The sequence below is a fragment of the Dermochelys coriacea genome, chromosome 1 (assembly GCF_009764565.3).
Source record: "Dermochelys coriacea isolate rDerCor1 chromosome 1, rDerCor1.pri.v4, whole genome shotgun sequence".
Lineage (NCBI taxonomy): Eukaryota > Metazoa > Chordata > Testudines > Dermochelyidae > Dermochelys > Dermochelys coriacea.
Genome location: NC_050068.2, coordinates 66,510,126 through 66,534,139, shown reverse-complemented (window position 1 = coordinate 66,534,139; position 24,014 = coordinate 66,510,126). Strand labels below are relative to the sequence as shown.

Here is a 24,014-nt window from a genome sequence, read left to right as displayed (position 1 = left end):
TGGAATTCCTCAAGGGCTTCTTTTCCTTGGTTCCAGATGATGAAGATGTCATCAATGTAACACAAGTAGAGTAGGGGCATTAGGGGACGAGAGCTGAGGAAGCATTGTTCTAAGTCAGCCATAAAAATGTTGGCATACTGTGGGGCCAAGCGGGTACCCATTGCAGTGCTGCTGATTTGAAGGTATACATTGTCCCCAAATGTGAAATAGTTATGGGTGAGGACAAAGTCAAATAAACACCACCCTATATCGGAAACCTACTGACCGCTATTCCTACCTACATGCCTCTAGTTTTCATCCAGATCACACCACACGATCCATTGTCTACAGCCAAGCTCTACGATATAACCGCATTTGCTCCAACCCCTCAGACAGAGACAAACACCTACAAGATCTCTATCATGCATTTTTACAACTACAATACCCACCTGCTGAAATGAAGAAACAGATTGACAGAGCCAGAAGAGTACCCAGAAGTCACCTACTACAGGACAGGCCCAACAAAGAAAATAACAGAATGCCACTAGCCATCACCTTCAGCTTCCAACTAAAACCTCTCCAACGCATCATCAAGGATCTACAACCTATCCTGAAGGACGACCCATCACTCTCAGAGATCGTGGGAGACAGGCCAGTCCTTGCTTACAGACAGCCCCCCAACCTGAAGCAAATACTCACCAGCAACCACACATCACATAACAGAACCACTAACCCAGGAACCTATCCTTGCAACAAAGCCCAACTCTGTCCACATATCTATTCAGGGGACACCATCATAAGACCTAATCACATCAGCCACACTATCAGAGGCTTGTTCACCTGCGCATCTACCAATGTGATATATGCCATCATGTGCCAGCAATGCCCCTCTGCCATGTACATTGGTCAAACTGGACAGTCTCTATGTAAAAGAATAAATGGACACAAATCAGATGTCAAGAATTATAATATTCAAAAAACAGTCAGAGAACACTTCAATCTCTCCAGTCACACGATTACAGACCTGAGAGTGGCTATCCTTCAACAAAAAACTTCAAAAACAGACTCCAACGAGAGACTGTTGAATTGGAATTAATTTACAAACTGGATACAATTAACTTAGGCTTGAATAGAGACTGGGAGTGGATGGGTCATTACATAAAGTAAAACTATTTTCCCATATTATTTCTCCCCCCACCCGACCCCCTACTGTTCCTCAGACGTTCTTGTTAACTGCTGGAAATGGCCCACCTTGATTATCGCCACAAAAGGTTTTTCTCCTTTCCCCCCTCCTTCCTGCTGGTAATAGCTCATCTTAAGTGATCACTCTCCTTATAGTGTGTATGATAAAACCCATTCATGTTTCATGTTCTCTGTGTGTATATATAAAACTCCCCACTGTATTTTCCACCGAATGCATCCGATGAAGTGAGCTGTAGCTCACGAAAGCTTATGCTCAAATAAATTTGTTAGTCTCTAAGGTGCCACAAGTACTCCTTTTCTTTTTTGCGAATACAGACTAACACGGCTGCTACTCTGAAACCAATTTTGCCATTGACTTTCATAGAGCCAAGATTTCACCCGTTACCTATCCTCTCTGGATGCTGCCACATTCTAATCTACCTGTTTTACCTTGTTCACCTTTATAAATGCTAAAGATTAAAAAAAAGGTACAATCCTACAAATCCTTAATGGTATGCACAGTCCAGCTGAAGTCAATGATACTGCTCTTGTGAGCAGGGCTATTCAAATGAGAAAGGGTTTACAGAACTGGGCCCAAAGTTTATATCTACCTGTTCTTAAAGCATGTGGCTTTAGATAACGCTATTACAGTCCACCTCTTGCTTGTGAAATGTCCTATTTTCTACTGCATTACATAGTGAACAATGTTTTTTCTGAGCTTTATTACATATTAAGGGGGGAAAGATTTGTCTTTGGGTGCATGCACAAAGTTCACATGGACTTTCCTAGAAGCTGAACTCATTTGACCCTTGGTTTTGTATATTCATTACTGAAAATGGTTATATATAGAATTCAAAAATGAAATAACTACAGGACTCTTGAAATCACATATTTTCAGTCTTGTTGCATACAAAATTATGCAAAGTGAAAAATCAGCATTTATTTTAGACCAATGGAATGCACTAACTTTTATACACTATTTTAACATTTTGACATACATATTAAATATTGAATGCCTATATTTATGTACACATATATATAAATAGCTGAACACTTGACTGTATATATTTTCCCAAAAGAGATATCAATAACTCTCTCTTAAGAACTACATCTAGTAATTCCTGTAATTGGATTAGAAAACCTTCTAGAATTAATATGAAATTGTGTCTCACTTTTGATTTGAGGGAGACAATTACCTTTACTTAAAAATGTTGTAACCTGAAAGAACTATTTATTGGTAGGCATCTATTAGAGACAAAAAATAATGATTTCTCTGAAATGCCCTAAACACTAGGATTATATGACACTTCTGATGAGAACAATCAACTAAAGTACTACTTCTGAGGTTGGATTCCTGTTTAATTACAATTGCTTTTGACATAGATAAGCAGAGGTAAACAAATAGTTCTCTGCACATGCTTGCATTTATTAAACAGAGCTGTTTGCAATCTGCATATTTATATTGGCTTGTCTGTTTAAAGGCTTCCTTTAAATTTAGGCAAAGCAATTTGCTTAGATTAGAACGATGATTGACAGTAGAACTAAAATGGATTCCTGTTTTTTTAAACCTCTTAACTCTTGTGGGCTTTTCTTCTGATATTACAACTATCAACACCTGAAGATTATTACCCTTATACAGAGTTTCCCTCTGGTTTTCCTGGAAACAAGGTAAGGATATTTCTAACATTGATATGGCATAAAATGTTAGAAAGGCAATTAAAAGGTGGTGGGCCTGTATATTTAGTCCTAGTTCATCACTGCTGTGTTAGTCCATAAACATTGCAAAAATATTGTGGGGCTGAGAGGATGATTACATACAGTACATTAAAGTATGCTTTGAAATCTGTGAAAGAGTTAGTGTCAGTCTTACATATTTTTAGAGGCAGTGCAAATATAAGAAAATGTACTTGTTACCTGAAAATTTTCCTTCCTCACAGCGGGCTGGTCCACAGATCCCAACAATGGGTCTTTGGCCTCTGCCTTGCTGTTCTGGAGGCAAACCAGATCTGTGAGTCACAGACAGAGATAGGCTCCACTTCCCCAAAGCCCACCAATGTGAACACTTCCTCAGCAGAAAAAATACTGTCTAAACCAGAGGGGGGGTAAAACATGTGGTCCTGGCACCACTAGTGGCCCCTGAGACTCTAAACTGTGTTTCCTTGAGGGTGACGGCGTTAATAAGAATATTTATACTTGACTGTGAATTGATAATGTGTTCCCGGAGACATATCCTGTAATTTGTCAGTTGAAGAGCTTAAATCAGCCCTCCCATTCTGCAGTGGGGGCAAGGGGATCAGTTTCTCATTTATCCTCAGGAACAGCTCTGATAGCTGGCCACCTGCTGCATCAGAGGGAAGGGAAGAGAGAGTCTTTCTGGATGGTCCATGGTACCTGCTTCCCTACCAGTGTTTCAGAGCCCCAAGTGAGCAGGATAGGAGGTCTGTCTGAGCCTAGGGAAATGTTTAGAAAAGGATATATCCCCTCCTTCACACAGGACAACTCAAGAAAGGGGAAAAAAGAAATAGAAAACGAGCAACCAGTTTTGGCTCCCTAGTTCTCTGCCTTTGAACCAACCCTGAGAGGGGCTAGAATCTGCTTTAATTTGCTCACCAGTGGACCAAATGCCAGCTGTGGATAGACAGAACACAGCACACTCTGGCTGTCCCCCAAATCTCCACCAAAATACTCCCTGAGCCAGGGCTGCAGGGAGGAAAATATAAGAGCCAGCTATTCCAGCTCTATGCTTGCTGAGAAAATCCCCAGCAAGAGACTAGCTGGTGGTTTGCATTGCCTAAACAGTTGGCCTAAATTGATAAACTATTAGCATTTAAACTGTAACTATAGTGACAAACTTTAAGGTATTTAAGGTATTTTCTTCCTGGAAAAGAAGAGAAATATGACTGCAGTAATTAATAGGACAGATCTGTGGATCTGTTAGAAGGACATTTTCAGACTAACACATTTTTCTATTCTTTGTCAAAGGCAGGTCCATAAATCATACAATGCGATTTTATCAACATTATTTCAATGAGATGGGATTATTCTAGTTCAGAAATTTTATTGAATTTGTATAATTATTTACGAATAATTGATAAAATTCAAATTCTCTTTTGAGTTATGTTCGTATCTATTGTGGTAGTCTTTAGAAGCCCAGTCAAGATCAAGGCCCCATTGTGCTGGACACCATACAAACAAATAGTAATAGCCAGTCCCTGCTCCAAAGAATTTACAATTTAGTTAGAGAGAAGAGGCAACAAGTGACTATGAGAAATAAAAGCAAAGAATGAGGGAGGACAGACAAAGGTAATGAAAACATGATCAGACTCTTGATCCTTTCTGAACATACCAATTTTTTTTAAAATAAATAAATGTTGCTATATCCCTTACTGACACATAACGAAGCACCAGTGGTTAGCTTTATATTACCACATGAACTATTGTTCATAAACTATCAATTAGCTTAACATACAGTCTTTACATTTATAGCCAGAAGAGGAGCCTTTTGCTTTGTAAGCTGAGATACACCATATTAAAAGTTTGGGGATGGCAGATATTTTTAAAGGCCATGTCTGACTGCTATGTGGCACTGTTGACATGATGGCTTTCTGAAGGATTCTCTCTCATTTATATACCTGTTTAACAGCCCTGCTGTTCAGAGTACGTCATCACTTCTCTTTGGTTGTGACAGACTGAAGTCAGTAGGGTTCTGTGAGAATGGGTTTGCCTATTGCAGGATCAATACCTTAAAGTTTGTCAATAGATACTCAATCCTTTATACATGGTAGACTATGATGAGGAGGTGTGGCCTCCCTCAGAGATTGACAAGGAGGGACCACAAGCCGCCCCTTGGGTTGCAAAGCCAGGAAGGTCATGCCTGCCCTGCCAGAAGCTGAGGGGTGGGACAAGAAGTGGAAGTATAAAAGGCAGGTCCTGCAGCTCAGTTGGGCTGGAGCCACTGCGGGAGATAGATATCTGCATTCTGCTTCCTACTGGAGCCCAAAGAGAACCCGGGCCATACCAAGGACTTTCCAGAGCTGCCGGTCAACCAAGATACCAAGGAGCTGCTGGGGATGCTACTGGTCACCTACTGCAAGGAGATGAAGGACACCCATGGAATGAGGTATCCATCAATGGGAAAGTAGGAAGTAGTCCATGAGAACTAGATGACAGTCGGTTGGGCTTTGGCCTGATACTAGATCCGCGTGTTGCGGGAAGAGACCCACTCACCTCGTTGCGGACCATTTCACCACTGTTAGGGCCCTGGGCTGGGACCCAGTCCCCTCATCCCCTGCCACCCCAACCCTGGGGCAGCAGCCTCCACACTGTAGACCACGTGGACTGCATTTGTCTGCAGTCTGCCAAAGTCAGGATGCTTGACTGTTGCTTCTCTGTCCTGACTATAGGTCAGAACCTCCTACTTGTTTGCTGACCCGTCCTGCCAGAGGGCCTGGACTTATAAACTTGGTTGCACTTGCCCTGACTGCTGTCCAGAGCCCCTCACTTGGTGGTGCCCCAAACCGCCTAAGGGCCTGGGCACCTACACTTGGTGCTGCTTGGCCCAGGTCAGGTGGCCTCAGCTTTAAAGACAGCTAATTCCCTTCTGAGTGAGTGCTGCAACAAAGGTGTGACTGAGGAGGCATGGCCTCCCTCAGAGATTGATAAAGAGAATTGGCCATGCACCCTTACATAGACACAAATACAATCTGAATCCAGGACATATATCCTAATTTTGGCCACTTTTGGACCACCATCTTACCAAATGTGAAAAAAATTACCATTTCTCTCACATTTTTGCCATCAAGCACTAATGTTACATTTAAAAACTCTTTTTCTGCCAGGGAAAGATCATGTCTGTTCTCTACTGATAGGGGAAACCAACTGAATATCACTTTCTGTTTCAAAAGGTTAATATTATGCTGTCGTCATACACCTTAATCTTCGTGGGAGGCTGAATGTTTTTCCATTCCTCCTGAAGGCCATCATTGCTACTTCTGCTTGCCAAGATTCAGCTATCAGATCACCACAAACCTCTCCCTTGCTACATAGTAGGCTGAGATCTCTGAGGAAACCTAACTTTGGATCTGTGTTTAGAGATGTTTTTGTAGGAAGGTGTAGGAAATGCCTCATCTGGGATTTGACCTAGGTCAGGATAACCAGCAGGGGACATTACTGTTTGACTAAATGGCACCATCGACTATGATTTTGCCAATTGCTGACTTTATGTTTTATTGTATTATTAGTGCCTTCAAGTCAGAGATTTCCTGGATGGAGTTCTCACTTATCCCAATTTATGAGGAATCCACATTCTTCTATGATTTTGAGTGTCACAAAAATATCATCCTTGGCTTTCTGCCTGAGTGATGCTCCATTACAAGATAATTGAAGAGAGAATAAACAAAGATGCCCCTTTGTCTGAAAGCTGCCTCTGTGACTATGAGAATTTTGGCATAGACTATTGGGAACACAGAGAGATGCAGTTAGATTTTTTCCAGGTTCACAGTCAAATAATAATTTTAAAAAATCACTAAGAGATTCTGTTTGAAGATGACTTTTAGAGTCTTCATGTTGAACTTTAATTTCTCCAGATGCCTGATCAAGAGCTTCAAGTCCCAGATTGTACTGTTTTTTAATACTTTGAGGATCATAATTAGAATAGAATATAGACCTTAAAATTCTCTGTTTGAGGAACTTTCTCTGTTCCTCTGATTTGCATGTGTTGAAATAAGCAGCTGAGTCACCTTGGTACCCATCACCTTTGAACTTGTTGCATCTTCATCTGTTACAGAGATCTGTTTGAGTACTGTGCCATAACAAAATGGCTTTCTGTTTTACAGCAAGACTTGTAGTCTCTATGGGTTTTTTCCCCTAAAGATTTTGCCATTACTTGTCCACAGGTTTCCTAAACCTCCCTGGATTTGGTTAGAAGCTACTTTGCCTGGCCATTAGCTTCCTACAATTTGAATCATATTCCTTTAAGAAACTGCATTACATACTACAGAACTGGTCAAGAAGCCAAAGGGCATCCACAGGCGCAACCAAAATGGAAGATGCTGTTAGCCCAATTGTTCTGAGAGACGTTGTCTACTACTTTATCCTCATGCTTTATTAAGGAGGAGCTACAGTAAGACATTCCACAGTCTAAAAAAAACAGCTCAGGCAAAGCAGGTAGATGCTACTGCTGCCCTTAAGACTACTGAGGAAGCCTCATCATTTCTCTTAAAGATAAATCACACAATATGTCTGTCTGTCCATGGATTCCTTGGGAGAAAATCTCCACTCCATTAATGATAGAGCCTTTCATTTAGGCAGACCTGGGTGCAAATATTTAGAAAGATGACCAATCTAGTTGTAGACATGTAAACATTATGAACTATCTTGGGCTATTCAGAGAGCCAATTTGGTTTCCTGAAGCCTTTTGCTTTGATATAATTAATACAGAACTTCATATATGATTTGTACTAAACCTTAATTTGCTTTTGTTTTATATTAGACCTCTGCTCTTAGTCTTTCTGTGTGCATGGAAAGAAAAGGTGAGGGACTTCTGTGGGGTTTTTTGGCTCAGCTGTCTGAATCATTTGGAGCTTAGAATAAAATATAACAGGGATCTGAAACAACTAATCCCCAAACGTTGTCTGATGGTTCTAAAAGTGACCAATGGACTTCTGAATAAGACATTGATTTGCTTTATTTTTCTTGTAATGAAAAATGTTGCTTTGACTATTAAGGGGCCAAAATGGATAAGTAGCACCACATGTAACTATACTTGTCCTTCAGTAGGAAAAATCACATAAGGAGTTAAGGAAGTAAAAAATTGTTCTTAAGAGAAAGAGAACTCTAAATTTTTTTCTTTGTGCTACCTGCTACTGTACAGGTACATCACACACCATGCTTCATAGGTTTCAGGCATGTAATTTAGCTGAAATGATACAATGGCAGAGCTTTAAACTTATTTGTCAAGTTTTCAAGTGACTCTATGCAGTTCCAGCTGAAGATGCATACAAAGCAATTAATTTGCTACCACCAAGGAAAAAAACGTTGTATCATGAAAAACATTCCCTCCCTTAGCTCAAAATTATCTAGTGCCTAGGGAGCCCAAGTATTTGTAAAGCTGGTATCATGCATATGCTTTCAGTGTAACTGCTACACATATACACATGGCATCCATCTCTATGTAAAAATAGACTTAATTGTCCCTAGTATGATTATGTGAAAATCTCTGCTCTGGATATTTAATACAAAATATATAAGTAAAAGGACAAATGTTATGTTGGAGAATTACTGTTACATTACTGGCAGGGTTTGCAGACAGAATTTGCTCTGCATCATGGCTGTCAACAAAATAGATTATTTCTACCTTCTAAATAGAAACAGTGGTCTTTTTGTAGTATGATATTTGGTACTTCTCATAGCTGCTTAATCAAATTCAGTGCTGTTTCCATTAGGAAATGCTTGAACTGGAACTTCATTTCCCATTTGTTCTCATTTTTCTTTTTTGATTTCCATTCCTCCCTTCTTCACCCATATCAGCCTTCCTAGAACCTAACTGACTGGCAAGGCAGGAGAGCAGTCATTTTGAAGTTACGCCCATTAATGGTTTCGGGTGAGCTGCACGGGTACTCTACAGCTTAGTGTAATATTCAGCTCGCTACTGGCAAAAGACTGCAATACCTAGGCAAAGCACCTGATCTCAGATTTTTTAGCATTTTGAAAAATTCCAAGCCTATGTCATGTCCAGACCTCTGGTCTGGTAGTTCATGCAGAATAGTGGTCCATTAAAATACTGATGCAATTGTACAAAACTAAAACTAAAGCAAAACACACAAACAAGAGGAATGCCTAATCTGAAATTATCTGAATCTCTGTGCTAATGTTTGCATCAGAGGAAATGGCGACATTAGCAATTATCTTAATTCCAGATGAAAAATTTGTGTATAACTTTAATAAAAATGAATTCTTCTTGCAAAGGAGCACAAAAATCTGTAACATGCTAGAAATTTGACATCCCTCATAAATCATAACAACAAACACTATAACTGCTCAAGGTCTTTATTTTTGTAATGCTTATGATTATCCATTTTCCTCCACAAGTCTATAGGCTCTTAAGTGTTCGTTCTGGTGGAAAAAAAGTCACGCTGTAAAATGACACCTTGGTGGTACATATACATATTCACAATATGACTTCTATGTCATATTTACTTAGCATACTCATCAAAACAAGATTTAACCTTTTCTTCCACATAGTTATTTCCATACAAAAATAAAGGTGCTTTCCACCTCCTTGTCTATCTACCTACAGAACTGTGGTAGACACTATCAGAAGTATACAATTTAACTTTTGTTTTTTATAAAGTAAGTCTTAACCCATGTTTATTTACAGGTTTTTCCATGACTGTCTGCCTCTCCTGGTATTGTATAACCACTAGCTTTGGATTTTAAACTTCAACTTTAAGTAACCGGGCTCACCACCAGTAATAGCTGGGCAGGAGGGAGATCTGTTATATGCAGCTTTTCTCTTTTCTAACAGAAAAATAGAGAAGTTACTTGACTAGAACAATGTACCTGCAATATCCATTGTGATATATCACTGTTCCCCTCTTGGTATTGCTAGCAATGCACTCTGAGCCAGAAATTCCTATTTCAAAGCCTCAAGAGGCCTGACCTCTTTCTTTCCATTAGGTCTTTGGCTTTCGAACATAAACTCAAATATCATTTATGTAAATAAATTAGCAGTTTAACTATGTGATTCAATAAGAGTACTTCTTAGGGAGCCAGAGTTGGGGATAAACAAAGGTTTCCACATTGTCAATAATCCTCACTGTAATACATAAGCCTCAGCCCTTCTGATGAGTTGACATCACATATTTAGCAGCTAATTTCTTAAAACACAATCAAGTGTAAACAGAGACAGCAATCCTGTAGAGTGCACCTGCATTACAAAATGTTCCTATGATATATTACTTTGGATACTTTCAGACACTACATCATGTTCAAGTGAATTCAGTGGCAGCTGGATGCTCAGATCTGCCTCCAACATTTGCAGCCACAGTTCAATGCATCTGCACACCTTCAGGGAGTGTTTCAGAGGCTTAGTGACCCTCTGGACAGAGTATTGAAACTAACATCTACAGTATCTTCGGGGCTATGTATTGGCAGCCTGTAGAATGAGAAACTGGAACGAAAATTAAAAAAAGATAAGCGCTGAAGTAAAAAGACATAAGAAAAGAAATATGAAAAAGGCCAATAGACATGAATAAAGAAAAGGTAACTCTTTAACCAATTAACTGTTCTCCAGTAGAAAAAGTGACTTTAGGTATTCTGAACTTCAAAATGGAAAACAGAGAGGGGAGAGGAAATTATATATGAAATATAAAATGTCTTCTCTAATATTTAATAGAAATAGGCAATCAAAACTCATTTCGTATAGACTGTTCATATTCAGTCTCTTTTTTTCCAAGAAAATCTGAGCTGTAGCATTTAATAAGTGAAAGTTATACAAAATCATTTTTTATTTTATTTTTCTTATTGGTAGCATATCTTTTATAAAACATTCAGCAAATGTCGTCTTTGAGTATAGTGGCCTCTTCAATCCCAAACTATAAATCTAATGAGGACAAAAATGGAGAATAAAGTATTTCAAACACAGAGGATTATTAACTACAGTATTTGCATTTCTGTTGCTTTGTATTTTCTGATTTTGAAGGGGAAAGCATAGAGTTTTCTAAATGCTTTCAGTGTCACTGCTAGTCAACTCTAGCTCTGATGATAACATGCATCTTTGATGACATGGATGAACACATCTAAAATTCAAGTCTTCCTTCTAGCAAAGCTGTAATCCTGTACAGGAGGTCAAGGAAAGTACGCCTATTAAATCCAACCAGTTATAAGCTGTAAGAAACATTTTCCTATTAGGATTTCTCTCTCTGCTTTGCTATCTGATTTCTACAGGGATATGCACCTGTTTACCATGCTAAATCCTCTTGTTCATATTTTGCTTCTAACACATTTCCTTTGTTCATTTCCTAGTGGTAGACAAACAGAATTGGTGTTACTGGTAGCATTCTCCAAAGACACAGTCAATACAGATGCAGCTAATCCCCTACTGCTTATTATTCAGCAATCAGTGCCTGCCAGTAGGATTTGGGAGTCCCAAAAGACGGTGTTAAAAGGAAAGGGTTAAATTCAGCTTGCTTAATGACATTCTCTGCTCTTGAGACTATTCATCATATTCATGGAACCAATTCCATGGAGGGAGCTAAGATTGCCAGTTAAGTTAAACTAAGCAAGATGGATAGGAGTCCAAGAGAAGGAGATCACTGTAAGGATCTAAAGAAGCGTTCTTTTAAGGGTGGAAAGCAATTTGAGCAAAGATGTTTCTTTTAATCAGATTTATAGTTCCAGATATGCCTTGTACAAAGTTCCATTTGGTAGATATCACCTGTAGAGCTACACTACCTAAAAAAAATCATATTAAAAGTAACTTTCTGGGTTACATAAGTCAAAACATTAAAGTTAACTTATTCACTTTCTCTATTCCTCCCTCCATAACACCCATAAATTAAAATAAAAAAACAACTACTAAGCGACAATTTTTGAGAGATAAATTGAATCACGAAGGGCTACAGTGGGGAACCTGAGATCTTTGAGGATAGATTTATATAGAGAGTTAAAATCCTTCTAAAAGGCCACAAGAAGATCTTCAAATACAGTAATGGGCTAGGAGCTGAAATGCCTGACTTGCCAAGCTAGCATTTAGAATTTTTTTGGTCTGCCTAATACTTAGGACCATCCACCAAAATCACGGAAAGGATCAAGTGTTTGGGTCAGAGCAAAGAAAGACAATAAACATCTTGGCCGTTTATTGTGTATGTTTTCATGCTCACAAGCCATGCTGGGAGCTCTCTGAGCAAGTCCCTTTGACTTTGTTGTACAGCAACACATGAATTTTACTTTTGTCTTTCCTCGTTTACAGTCTTTAAAAGGGAAGCAAATTTCTATCTTGAATTCATTGAGAATACTTATATGCTTAAAAGTAGGCATGTGCTTAAGTACCTTACTGAATTGGGGCCTATGCTAATGACATTTTTATACACAGAAAAGTTGTTACTGGTGGAGAGTTGAATCTTGCCTATCACAATTTGGGCAAAGGTGAGTTTTGGGAAGGAGGAAATTTCTGTTTGATGGGTAGACTTAAAATAATGATGGCTGTTAGAAAGGCTTGCAGGGCTGGACAGTTTGAATAAGTCCCCGGGAAAGGGACTAGTTTCAGGGGGCAGGTTAGGCAGGTAAAGGTAAAAAATAAAGTCAATTTATCACATCTCTCTGAAATTTATCATATTGAGATCAGCTTCACATATGTATATGTTAAATTCACAAGGATATTAAGGATATATATTATGGGGATAAAACGTTATCCTACAAATGGATGAAAAAGATTTAATTATGCTATTCCTATACTGTAATTTTAAAAGCACAAAGAAGCCATATCAAAATTGGGAGTATGGGAATAAAGCTCACAAGACTTGCATGACAGAACATAAGATACAAGACTTGCTTTGACCCTGTACACCTCCCAAGCTGCAATCAAGTGAACTGACAACAAGCCAGAGGTGTTCACTGCTTGAGCAGGTGAAAAAGGTGATTGTAAGAAGTGTGAAGACAATTCTGTATCCATAATACATTCATCCCAATGTGCAAGGGCATCTGTTAAAATGCTTTCTCTTAACAAGCAGCTTTAGAGATCCCTATGACAGCAACTGAAGAATCATAGACAGAGGATAAATTAACAAGGAGCTATGAGGTGGCACAAGGAAAGTGGAGAACATCTATTGTGAGGAACACAGACCATGAATAAAAGTGATAATTTAGTAGCAAATAAATACTTTGAGGACCAGCTTTTACTCTCTGTTACATGGAGCAAAATCTGCTTTAAGAGTTTCTAAACCTCTGATAGGATTTGCTGTGTTTTCCTTCTGCTTTAAGGGAGGCCTCTTAGTGGAATGTGAGAGCCATGATTCTGTGGCATGCAGGTAGGAGTGGAGAAGGTAATGAGCAGAAGAGGGTAATGAGTATGCAGCGATTTCTCTCTAGCATGCTCCTCTCAATGCAAATCTACCTGGGAATTACCCACCAAAATCACAGAAAGGATCAAGAGTTTGGGACAGAAAAAATAAAGTCCCGCTGCCCCATTTATTATATATATACACTCTTTCAGTGATCACAAACCAAATTTTGCATTCAGGCCCTCATATTCAGCAGTACTAGTGGTCTTGCTTGCAATTTGATTTGATCACATCACTCTTCCCTTCAAATCTTGACCACCCCTTTGTCAGCTTCTTGCATAAATGCCTCTCCCTTCTTCCATGCCCCCCTCCCATGACCTCCTTGAACTCATCTGAAAGACCACTACTCTTCCCACATTTAATTCTCTTTTGAAGACCTACATCTAATATACTGTCTACAATTCTTAGTTGACTATATATATCAATATATATCCCTCTTGCATATATAAATACAAGTAAATACAGGGTTATTGTATATATATAATATACAGGGATATCTATCTATCTATCTATCCATCAATCCTTGTAATTATTTCCTCAGGCATTCAAGAATGGAAAGTTCTTGCCCAAGCAGCTCACAGTCTCAGGACAGATAGATAGACAGGACTGGCCATAATATATCTCCCTCTTTATTCCTCTTCTTTTCCTAACCTCTGTCAACCTATCTATCTGTCCTGAGACTGGGAGCTGCTTGAGCAAGAACTTTCCATTCTGGAATGCCTGGGAAAGTGCCCATCATGAGTGCTACCATAAACTAACTAACTAATCAAAATTGGCTAAAATGTTCAAATATGGGTTTCTAAGGTTAGTCAACTAAGTGTGTATTCAAGCACCTAATGTGGATTGAGGTGCCTAAATATAGATATAGATTTGAACCTTTAGATCCAAACATTTGAAGGTTTTGGACTTAGATCCTAAATACTGACTTCTTAGCTCTTCTCATGGCAAAGTGGGAAAATATCCTTTGCAGACAATTCTGCTATCAAATATATGCAAAACTGCAGAGCCAAACATTCAAATGGATTGTCTTTGTTTCTGTGGCAAATAGAACTCAGCCTATTTTCATAATGAAATCTTATATAAAAGAGTTTTTATTTGTGATATCTGCTATTTCTCACACTCATGTTTTCAGGAACACGGTTTTTAAATTTCTTGGATGACATGCTATAACTTGTCATGCTCAGCTGGGCTGAATCACTCGGCAAGAAATTTGCAAATGGTTAATGAAACACCTTGCATCCACCAAGTAGACAGGAAAGAAGAGTTAATTTAAAGAAACTTGCTTATAATCCTATCCTACATGAAGGTAGAGAGTATCACTGATGCTAGAGATTGGTCTATGGGGCCCCTAATGGCATTGTCCAGACGTGGAGAACAGCAAACCATCTCTGATCCATAATGGTACAGGGCAAGAAAGCAGCAAGAGCTGACAGAGAATCTAAGACAGGGCTGGCCATAAGAGTCTGAGGTACTTACATCTACTTAAAACATAATGCTATTAAAAAACAGATACCCAACATACTATGGGTCTTACAGCAAACAAACCAGAGCATACACGTAAGGCCCAATCCTACAGTCTTGATTTGGGCAACAGTACCATTGACAATAATGAGAGTTTTGTCTGAATCCCCTGGACTGCAAATTCTGACTCATCATTCTCTAGAATGCAAGACCCACAATCTCTAGACAAGGGGTCGGCAACCTTTCAGAAGTGGTGTGCCGAGTCTTCATTTATTCACTTTAATTTAAGGTTTTGCGTACCAGAAATATATTTTAACATTTTTTTAGAAGGTCTCTCTATAAGTCTATATATTATATAACTAAACTATTGTCATATGTGAAGTAAACAAGGTTTTCAAAATGTTTAAGAAGCTTCATTTAAAATTAAATTAAAATGCTGATCTTACACCACCAGCCCATTCAGCCCGCTGCCAGCCTGGGGTTCTGTTCACCTAGGTTGGCAGCAGACTGAGTGGGGCCTGGGGCCGTGACCTGGCTGGCAAGGGGCTAGCAGCCAGAACCCCAGACCGGCAGTGGGCTGAGTGGGGCTGGCGGCTGGGACCCCAGACCGGCAGTGGGCTGAGCGGCTCAGCCTGCTGCTGGTCTGGGGTTCAGTCCGCCGACTCCTGCCAGCCAGGGTCCCGGCTGTCGGCCCCCTGCCAATCTGGGATCCTGGCCCTGCCCACACAGAGTGGGTACCTACCTTCTCCTTGGCTTTAGCTCATTCTCTTCCTCTCTCTCTCTCTCTCTGCACTGAGCTGAGGGGGGGAGTGCACTGAGCACAGGGCTGGGGGTAAAGGAGCAGGCTGGGGGTTGGGGTGTACGGTCTGGCCAGGAGCTAGAATGAGGGAGGGGGCTCAGGATTGGGGTTTGGGTGTGGAGTGCTTACCTAGGCAGCTCCTATTTGGTGTGAGGGGTGCAGGTGGGAATATGGGGGATGGGGGGGTGCAAGAGCTCCCGTTTTGTGCTCAGGGTGGGGGTGCAAATGTGAGAGATGCAAGAATCAGGACATGGGGTAGGAGGGGGCTGGGTATGTGTGGGGGGTGCAGGAGTCAGGGCAGGGGGCTGGGGCATGTGAGGGGGGTGCAGGAGTCAGGGCAGGGGGTGTAGGAGGGTTGGGTATGTGTGGGGGGTACTGGAGTCATGGCTGGGGTCATGGGGAGGTGCAGGAGTCAGGGCAGGAGGCTGGGGTGTGTGGGAGGTGCAGGGGTCAGGGCAGAGGGCTGGGTGTGTGGGGGGTGCAGGGGTCAGGGCAGAGGGCTGGGGGTGTGTAAGGGGGGTGCAGGGATCAGGGCAGAGGGCTGGGGGTGTGAGCTGGGATCGTGGGGGTGCTCCCAGCCCCCTACCCAGAGCAGTTCACAGCATGGGGCTGCAGGGCTTATGCCCTGATTCCATCTACCGTCCCAACGACCCCGTCCCCACCTCCTCCCTGGAGCAGCGATCGCGCTGCGGCTCCACTTCTCCCCCTCCCTTGCAAGGGTCATCAGCTGATGGGCGGCAGGGAGGGAGAAGAGGAGGGGCAGGAACGCTACATGCTGGGGGAAGAGGCGGGGAAGGGGGAAGCTCGCCTGCCCTACAGCAGCAGCCAGCCGGGGGGCAGGGCGCGGAGAAGAGCAAGCCGGGACAGGCAGGATTTTTAATGACTCGCTGCTGCCTGCCAGGGTCCCGGCTTAGGTTCAGCAGGGGGCTGAGTGGGGCCGGTGGCTTGGACTCGGCAGGCAGCAGCATGCCATTAAACATCGGCTCGCGTGCCGTCTTTGGCACACATGCCAGAGGTTGCCGACCCCTGCTCTAGACCCACTGGTTCATAAACTTTGGCTCTCCAGTAATTTAGGTGCTATTTTTAAAATATAATTTTAAGTGGCAAAAATGATTTGTTTAAAAAGGAAAGCACACTCATGAATGGAGCCCTTTAGGTAAGAATTTCAATGTGGGACAAATGTCAAGGTAAGGCAAACTTTATACTTAACAACCTTAATTATGCCTTTTTTTTTTACATAAATTGAAAAACACCATTCACTAAAAAAATTATTTATTCAGAGGTCATTCTGAAAAAATAAAGACAAAAACCTTTACACATGCACACACAGTATACACAGACTAATACACAGAGGCAGTAAATAGGATGTCTGACATATACCTGCCTTACTTAAGAGCAAAAAAACTAAAAACAACTCCGCCCAAACATTGAGTGGTTACAGAAAATGCCCAATCCACCTTTTGAGTAAGTTGCTGCCTTTCCCACTGTTCAATCACAAATCCCTGCAAGATCAGCGTATTGCTTTGATAAAGGGCTGTGGTTAAGCACAGGTGGATTTTTTAAAACTGACATCAAGCAAAATTAAAAGAAAATCCTATGCAATGCAAAAGCTAACAAAGGATGTTTCATTTCCAATGAAAGCTAAACAACAAAGCATTTAAGCACAACTTTCCCCCCATTTAGCTTTATCAAAAATACCCAGCAAGTATTTTTCTCCATTTAGCTTTATCAGTAATAAAGAATTAAAGGTTTCAGAGTAGCAGCCGTGTTAGTCTGTATTCGCAAAAAGAAAAGGAGTACCTGTGGCACCTTAGAGACTAACAAATTTATTTGAGCATAAGCTTTCGTGAGCTACAGCAGGCATCCGATGAAGTGAGCTGTAGCTCACGAAAGCTTATGCTCAAATAAATTTGTTAGTCTCTAAGGTGCCACAAGTACTCCTTTTCTTTTAAAGAATTAAAGCAAACACTTCATGTTAAATTCTGTCATATAAAACTGGGAGTAAATCTACCTTGAGAAAATGAATGGGCTGAATTTTCAGAGGTACTGAGCAACTACAATTCTCTTAGACCCCCTCAAAGTTGTAGTTGTTCTGCACCTCTCAAGAACTGGCTCAATGGGAGTTTTGCAAGGGTAAAGAGAGCAGGATTTGGCTTCTATTGTCTTGGGCATCTGCACGCCTAGAAAAAAATATACATGAGGAACATGGAAAACAACTACAAAAAAGAAGGCAGTTTCTACTAGGTATAAGCTGCTGATGATGACAAATGCTGTTATTTGTTAAAAATCATTTACTTTGTTTTCTTTTTCATTCCACTGTTTCACAGGCTATTTTCAAACTCAGAAAAAAATGATGTGATGTGCTTTTGTGAGATGACATAGGTATAATAACAAAATGATATACTGATTTCTATAGAGGTCACCCTTTTCATTAATTACTAGAAACTCACAAACCAGAAGAATATTCATCAAACGTGGCAAAACCTGAACAGTTATTTCTTTAGTTATGTTACTCTGCATGTGATCATCATTTCAACTCTTTTCTTCTTTAATTACAGATTTAATAAATCAAAATGATTTCTAACCACCATCATGTGACATCAAGTGTGACAGTGAGTGGGTATATATATGTCAATCTCTTTCTTGATCTCTCTCTCACTTTCACGCAAAATGGAAGAATAATGTTTCAAGCCCAATAAGTTTTGGACAGATGCAGAAATCTTCTCAGACAGACAGTGATTTGAGTGAATATCTTTCTTCTCTGAGCTGCTGGAGAATCCTCTCCAGCTGATTTCTGCGTCTTGCAATAAAGCAGATAATGAATAGATAAAGTATTTCATGTACTTTAGCAAAAACTGCCTTTTCAATAAATTTACACTAGGCAGTAATGAGCTATATTGTGTGGCGGTTAATCTGCTCTAAAAAAAGTAGGAAGAAATTCTTCTGCCTGGCTCTCAGATATTAAGTCCGAACATCTTTTATGTTGACAGTTTAGCTCCAGGCTATAAAACAGAAGAACCTGTTCTACATCTACTGTTTAAAACAAGTGCAGAAAACCTAAACCCCCATCAATCTGCTGCCTTAGTTTTACGACTTATCTGTGGCAAAAATGAATCATAAGAAAAATTTGTCCTGATTTCACAGACAGATCCATCAACATGCTGGTGCTTGTGAACCATACAATTTCTACAGAGATTGGTGGTAGTAGTAGACTTGCAGTATTAAATGTGTTACAGTGTTGAACTATGGATATTCACGTCTGATAAATTTCAGTGAAAGTCTGCAGTAAGAGCATGCCCAGAAAACGTACACACACACACACAGATACATTTTCATTTCTTTCATACCTCTACCCTCTCTGCATTGCATCCTACCTTTTATAAAGTTCTGTCAGGACTAATGCAAATATAATAAGGCAGAGTGATTTAACTTTGAATATTATTCAGATGAAATTTTGGTTCAACTCTTCTGGAATATAAAATGCATACAAATCTGCAGTCTCTTTCTTCATCATGTTACTTATAAGCCCTTTAAGAAATAATACAGTCTTATCAAGTTCTGCGCCATAGCTTTAAAAAATAAACCTAGGAAGATTCATAATCTTACATGTAAAATTCTGATCACAAGAGAAGACAGCTAGCAGATGAAGTATTTGCTCACCTGGCAGAAGCAGATCAACAGACTGAAGTCTACTTGTGATGGTGTGTAGGGTGAGGATAGCAAAGGAAAGCAAAGTCGGGAATGCTTGAAAAATAAAATATTTTTAGTTAACAAGTAGAAAAATAAAATGTTGGGAAAAGGGTCCATTTCAATTCTGAATCCCGCTCCCCAAATGGTCTCTGCTTTTGTATAAAACAACCTTTTTGAATGACCATCTCTAAGAGTAGGGCAGCAGTGTCACAGAAATGCATGAGGCCTCGGATCTACTCAGGAAAAACTCCCATTGAAGTCAATGGGTAAATTATTCTATGTGCAAATGATAGTGGGAGTGTCATAGTGGTGATTCAAATAGTTTCAGATAATAGTGTGTTTTCTCTGTATGAATCATTCAGCACTCCATTTTGGCTATACCGGGCTCACTATTGACAGCAACTTCAAGATAGCAATGTGCTAATAGTCAAAGTCAGAAATTATCCACTAATGAGAGGAAAAAATGGGACCCACTCTCTTTCAAGTAAAAGTATTGCCTTTGCTCTAATGTCTGAGGTGTGTGGGGGGATGTCTGAAAGGTGACATTAAAAAAAATAAAAAGTTTTAGTATAGTTTAATGGCATTTATCCCACAAAGATTGGGAACAACTGTTCAATCTATTGATTATTTAAATATTTGTACAGAAAGTAAAAACAATTAATTACATAAGCTAATAGGGAAAAAAAACACCTACTCATGCAAAGTACTTGCAGTTTTTTTGACCTGATATCTAATTCAGTTAATCTAGTTTATGAAATTGCTTGAGGAAACATTCAGCTGTTTTCTGAAAGATTGACTTGGGGATTACTGAAGCTGTATAATTGTTCAAATGATCAGACTTAAAAAGAAACACTTTTACATTAATCTTACTGAAATGGGCAATGAATTTGAGAAATAGATTGCTGTCTAAAAGTCCTGCCAAAAAATTGTCTAGCTGAGAGCAACTGTAGCTCCTTTTTAATTTTTTTTATTTTGAACAATCTCATTTTCTTACTTTCAATCTTTATTCAACATCTGTTGTTTCCCCCTCCTCTGTAACATAATTATGCAGAATTCCAGCATAAAACAGGTTGAGTAGGCAGCTTAAACATTTTTTGCACTGTTGCCCTGCAGATGTTTTCTTTTTCTTTCTTTCTTTCTTTCTTTCTTTCTTTCTTTCTTTCTTTCTTTCTTTCTTTCTTTCTTTCTTTCTTTCTTTCTTTCTTTCTGCTTCTTGTTTAATTTGTGTATGTTTCTATCCTGCTCTTAAAGTGTGCTCTCACAACATATGGAAGCACCTGAAAGTAATTCTGGGATATGCACATGTTTATAAGGCTCCTATTATGATATTCAGCACATCAAAGAGCAGAGTGAAAGGCATGTTATTTGTTTTGTTGAAGCAAAAGCAATTAATCTATGAGTCATCTTGTTACCACAGTCAAATTGATACTCCAGTGAGTTTTCCAGAGCGTTTAAAGAGAGTCTTTATATAGGTCTTTCAGTATTCATAAATGTTCTCTTTTCTCCAACAGGCTTATTTTTGCCTTTCTAAATTCGACATAAAACCACTATATATCTTAAAAGTAGTCATGCTTCTCTGATAAATACTTCTCATTTTGTAATACTTCATTTCAGTAAGGAGCACTTGACATTCAACCTAAAAAAAGGTGAAAAATGTTACACTGACAAGTGTTCGCTCTGTCCAAAAGGTCCTCTGAAACACACAGCTCCTCCATGCAAACAGAGAGTGGTATAACATGCTCCGTTTTCCATGAATTTTCAAAGAGATCATTTATTAGGATGAATAAGGGGTCCTAATTCCAATGTACAAGTGAAAAATATGTTGTAAAAAGTAGGAGCTAACTAAGAAAAACAACAAAATGGTCTAATTAATCTTCACTGTATCCATATTAGAATAAAAGGGTAAAAACAATGAAGAAGCGATTGAAGTCACTGAAGTCAAAAGAGGATATTAGATAGAAATTGTTAGGAGGGATCTCATCTTACATATGATGGATCACAAGTGCATAAAACACAGCAGATTCTGGAAAAATGTGTGCTAGAGCAATTCGATACTCCTATCTTCAGGTTTTAGTAAATATCTCAACTGAGATTATCCAGTGAATACTAAATTATTGTAAACAAGATGGATCCAAATCATTCTTAATAATTTAAAATAGAATATTTTATCCACAAGGTTATGAATTAATAGTTCATCAAGTTTGTGCTCTCAGGACTGAGAAAGGCTTTTTATGTTGGAATATGGTTTTTGTTTTAATATTATCACAGTTTGTTATACAGTATTTGTGGACACCTTTGTGTATTCTCTCCAAATTTCTTGGCAGGCTGTTATACAAAATGTTGATTTTAATCTTTTTCCGGTTTGCTTTGCAGCGTGCAATTTTTATTCTATGTTGGGTTCCACTGACAATTTGCGTTACAGTGGGAAGAGATACTATCCCGTATTAATAGAATAGAATATCATTTGCAGGCCTGTTTTCTCACAAAAGATTACCTTATACTTTTTACTTTTAGTTTTTTAGTGCTGGAGACAAAACTTAATTTCCTAGTATTCCTAGTTAGCTTCTGCTCTTTAAAGAAGGTCATAAAATAGTGTGCAGCTCCTAAGCTTCAGGCTTTTCAGTAAAAGAGAAATCATGATATTCCACTAGCAGAGTCAGATGTAGATGAATAAAAGAATGCTTTTGAACTAAATATGAACAGAAAATATTTCAGAAATCTTAATATCTTTTCTTTGGGCAAAATTACATGTAGGAGACAGAGTTACAGATTATCAGATTATTCCACTTTTTTTTTTGTTCTCCTGAAAGACCTCTGTTTTTTTCCACCAAGCAAAAGGTTAAAATCATTTTGAAATGAAACACCTCAGATTTTAAATCTCTTTCTGTGATAAGGTAATGAGATGCATTTGATTTTTTTAAATGGCACCTAGTTCTAGAAGCTGCTCTAATAATGAAAGATGACGTGTGTAGTTTTTGTAAATTTGGCTGTAAAGTTAGCCATAAATATGTGCATATTTAACATGGAAATTTCTTTTGTAAAAAAGAAAGGAAAAAAATACTATTTCGGTGCAGAGGTTCTTCTGCATATGCTTGAGACAAATCTCTTTACAATTTTGCTTTTAATTTACTGGAGTTACAAAAAACCCTTTTATTCCAAACCATCCTCACCTGCTCTCAACAAAGGAATCAAAGCAGAAGAGGCAGTTTAGAAACGGAGAGAAAATGCCACAAAACGTTGAAAGAAGCTAAAAGACAACACCCCACATCTGGCACATCCTGCAACTACCTGAGAAGACTGTGAAGGAAGATTAGTTTGTACTAACTGCCACATATCAGTGTATTGTTAGTTATTGTGCACTCGTGTGTGCACAGAAAATTGGGAATCTTGGAACTGATCCAGCCAGGTTGTAAGTTGCAGCAAGACTTTTGAACCTAACAGTGTGTAAAAAATCACAACAATATTTTTCAATACAAATACAAGAAACTATTTTATATGAGATTGCTACAACTGTGATATTGTTTATAGGAAAGTCTTTCTGCCACATTATTACAGTTTGCGTGGATGAAAAAGAAATGCATACTGTATTGTAGCACTGCAAATTACACCCTGCTCACTTAGCTTCAAACAACTTTTTTCACCAAACAATACAAATATCTTAGGTTTCATTGTTTCCTGGTGGGAATTCTACAGAACTAAACAGATTTCTACAGGGAATTATGTTGTGATTTAATTTAATTTTTCATGACATTTAGCCCATAACCCACTATGTTGATCTGAAAAAAGATGCAGAATTATATTTTAAATTATTATTATTATTATTATTATTTTATTTTATTATCAGAATCATGATCAAAGAAAAGAAGAATGATATACAATAGCGTTACGGACATATTATCTGTTGCACATTCGAGTACTCTGCAGAGCAGATTATGTCATTTCTTTAAAAAAAAGAAAAGAAAAGACATAACTATATATATATAATCATTATCTTTGAATATGGCTACAAAAAAAGGGGGGAATAATTTAAACCTTTTCCTTTCAGTGTTAAAATAAAATGGCACACTCACAGTACACACTGGATTGTGATTAATCACCTTTTCTTCTCAGATTTTATATATGAATTCAGAGGACAGTTATTTCTGAGTTAAAGAAGAAAATTTTACATATAAATTTAATCAAAATATATGTGGGAGTTTTTCTTTCACCGAAAAATGTAAGTGCTATTCATGTCTACGCATTTTGGACACATGCACTACAGTGCAACATCACCTTCTGAGTTCTACCAAGATATGTTAGCTGTCAGATGAAAGTACCACACATTCTTTTGCAGGGAAAGAATTTGCTGTTTTTTTAAAAATGACATCACCAAGTCAATAAGCCTGAAATCAGACCTACCAGCATGTGTGAGTATGCATGCACATTGCCATCCTGCTGATCTTTTCCATTTTTGTGAGAAGTTTAAGAAAATCTAAGACAGTGGTTTCCATGCTTTTTTGCTGAAGCCTCTATTTGTTGTGGATTAGCAGATGGCAACTGAACATGCCCCTCACACTATGTCCTCCTGCCACAAGTACCACTAACTTTCTTTTCTCTCACTCTTTTCCTTTTCTGTCTTCTCTTTTGTTGCTTGCCATTCTCTTCCTTCCACCATTTTCCTTTCTTAGGGCTTGTCTACATTTAACAGGGGTTCAACGCACACTGATAGATGAACTGGCAGTGAATTTAGTGGGTCTAGTGAAGACCCACTAATCGACCGCCAATCACTCTTCTGTCGATTCCTGTACTCCACCTGAACAAGAAGCTCAAGGGGAGTTGACGGAAGAGCTCCAGTGGAACTAACA

At 39.0% G+C, this 24,014-nt stretch overlaps 1 protein-coding gene across 3 annotated transcripts in view; it reads right to left on the bottom strand.

Moving 5' to 3' along the window:
• Nucleotides 1-24,014, bottom strand: part of PCDH17 (protocadherin 17) — a 106,255-nt gene that overhangs the window by 12,495 nt on the left and 69,746 nt on the right. Inside the window, exons 4-5 of one of the 3 annotated variants that reach the window (XM_038383257.2) lie at nt 19,141-19,224; nt 3,076-3,150 (exon numbers count right to left, since the gene is read on the bottom strand). The exons of 1 other annotated variant lie outside the window; for it this stretch is intronic. In XM_038383257.2, coding sequence (XP_038239185.1) covers nt 3,076-3,150; nt 19,141-19,224 — 159 coding nt within the window. The remainder of the gene's footprint in view (nt 1-3,075; nt 3,151-19,140; nt 19,225-24,014) is intronic. One more of the 3 variants, XM_038383277.2, reaches the window with a different exon arrangement.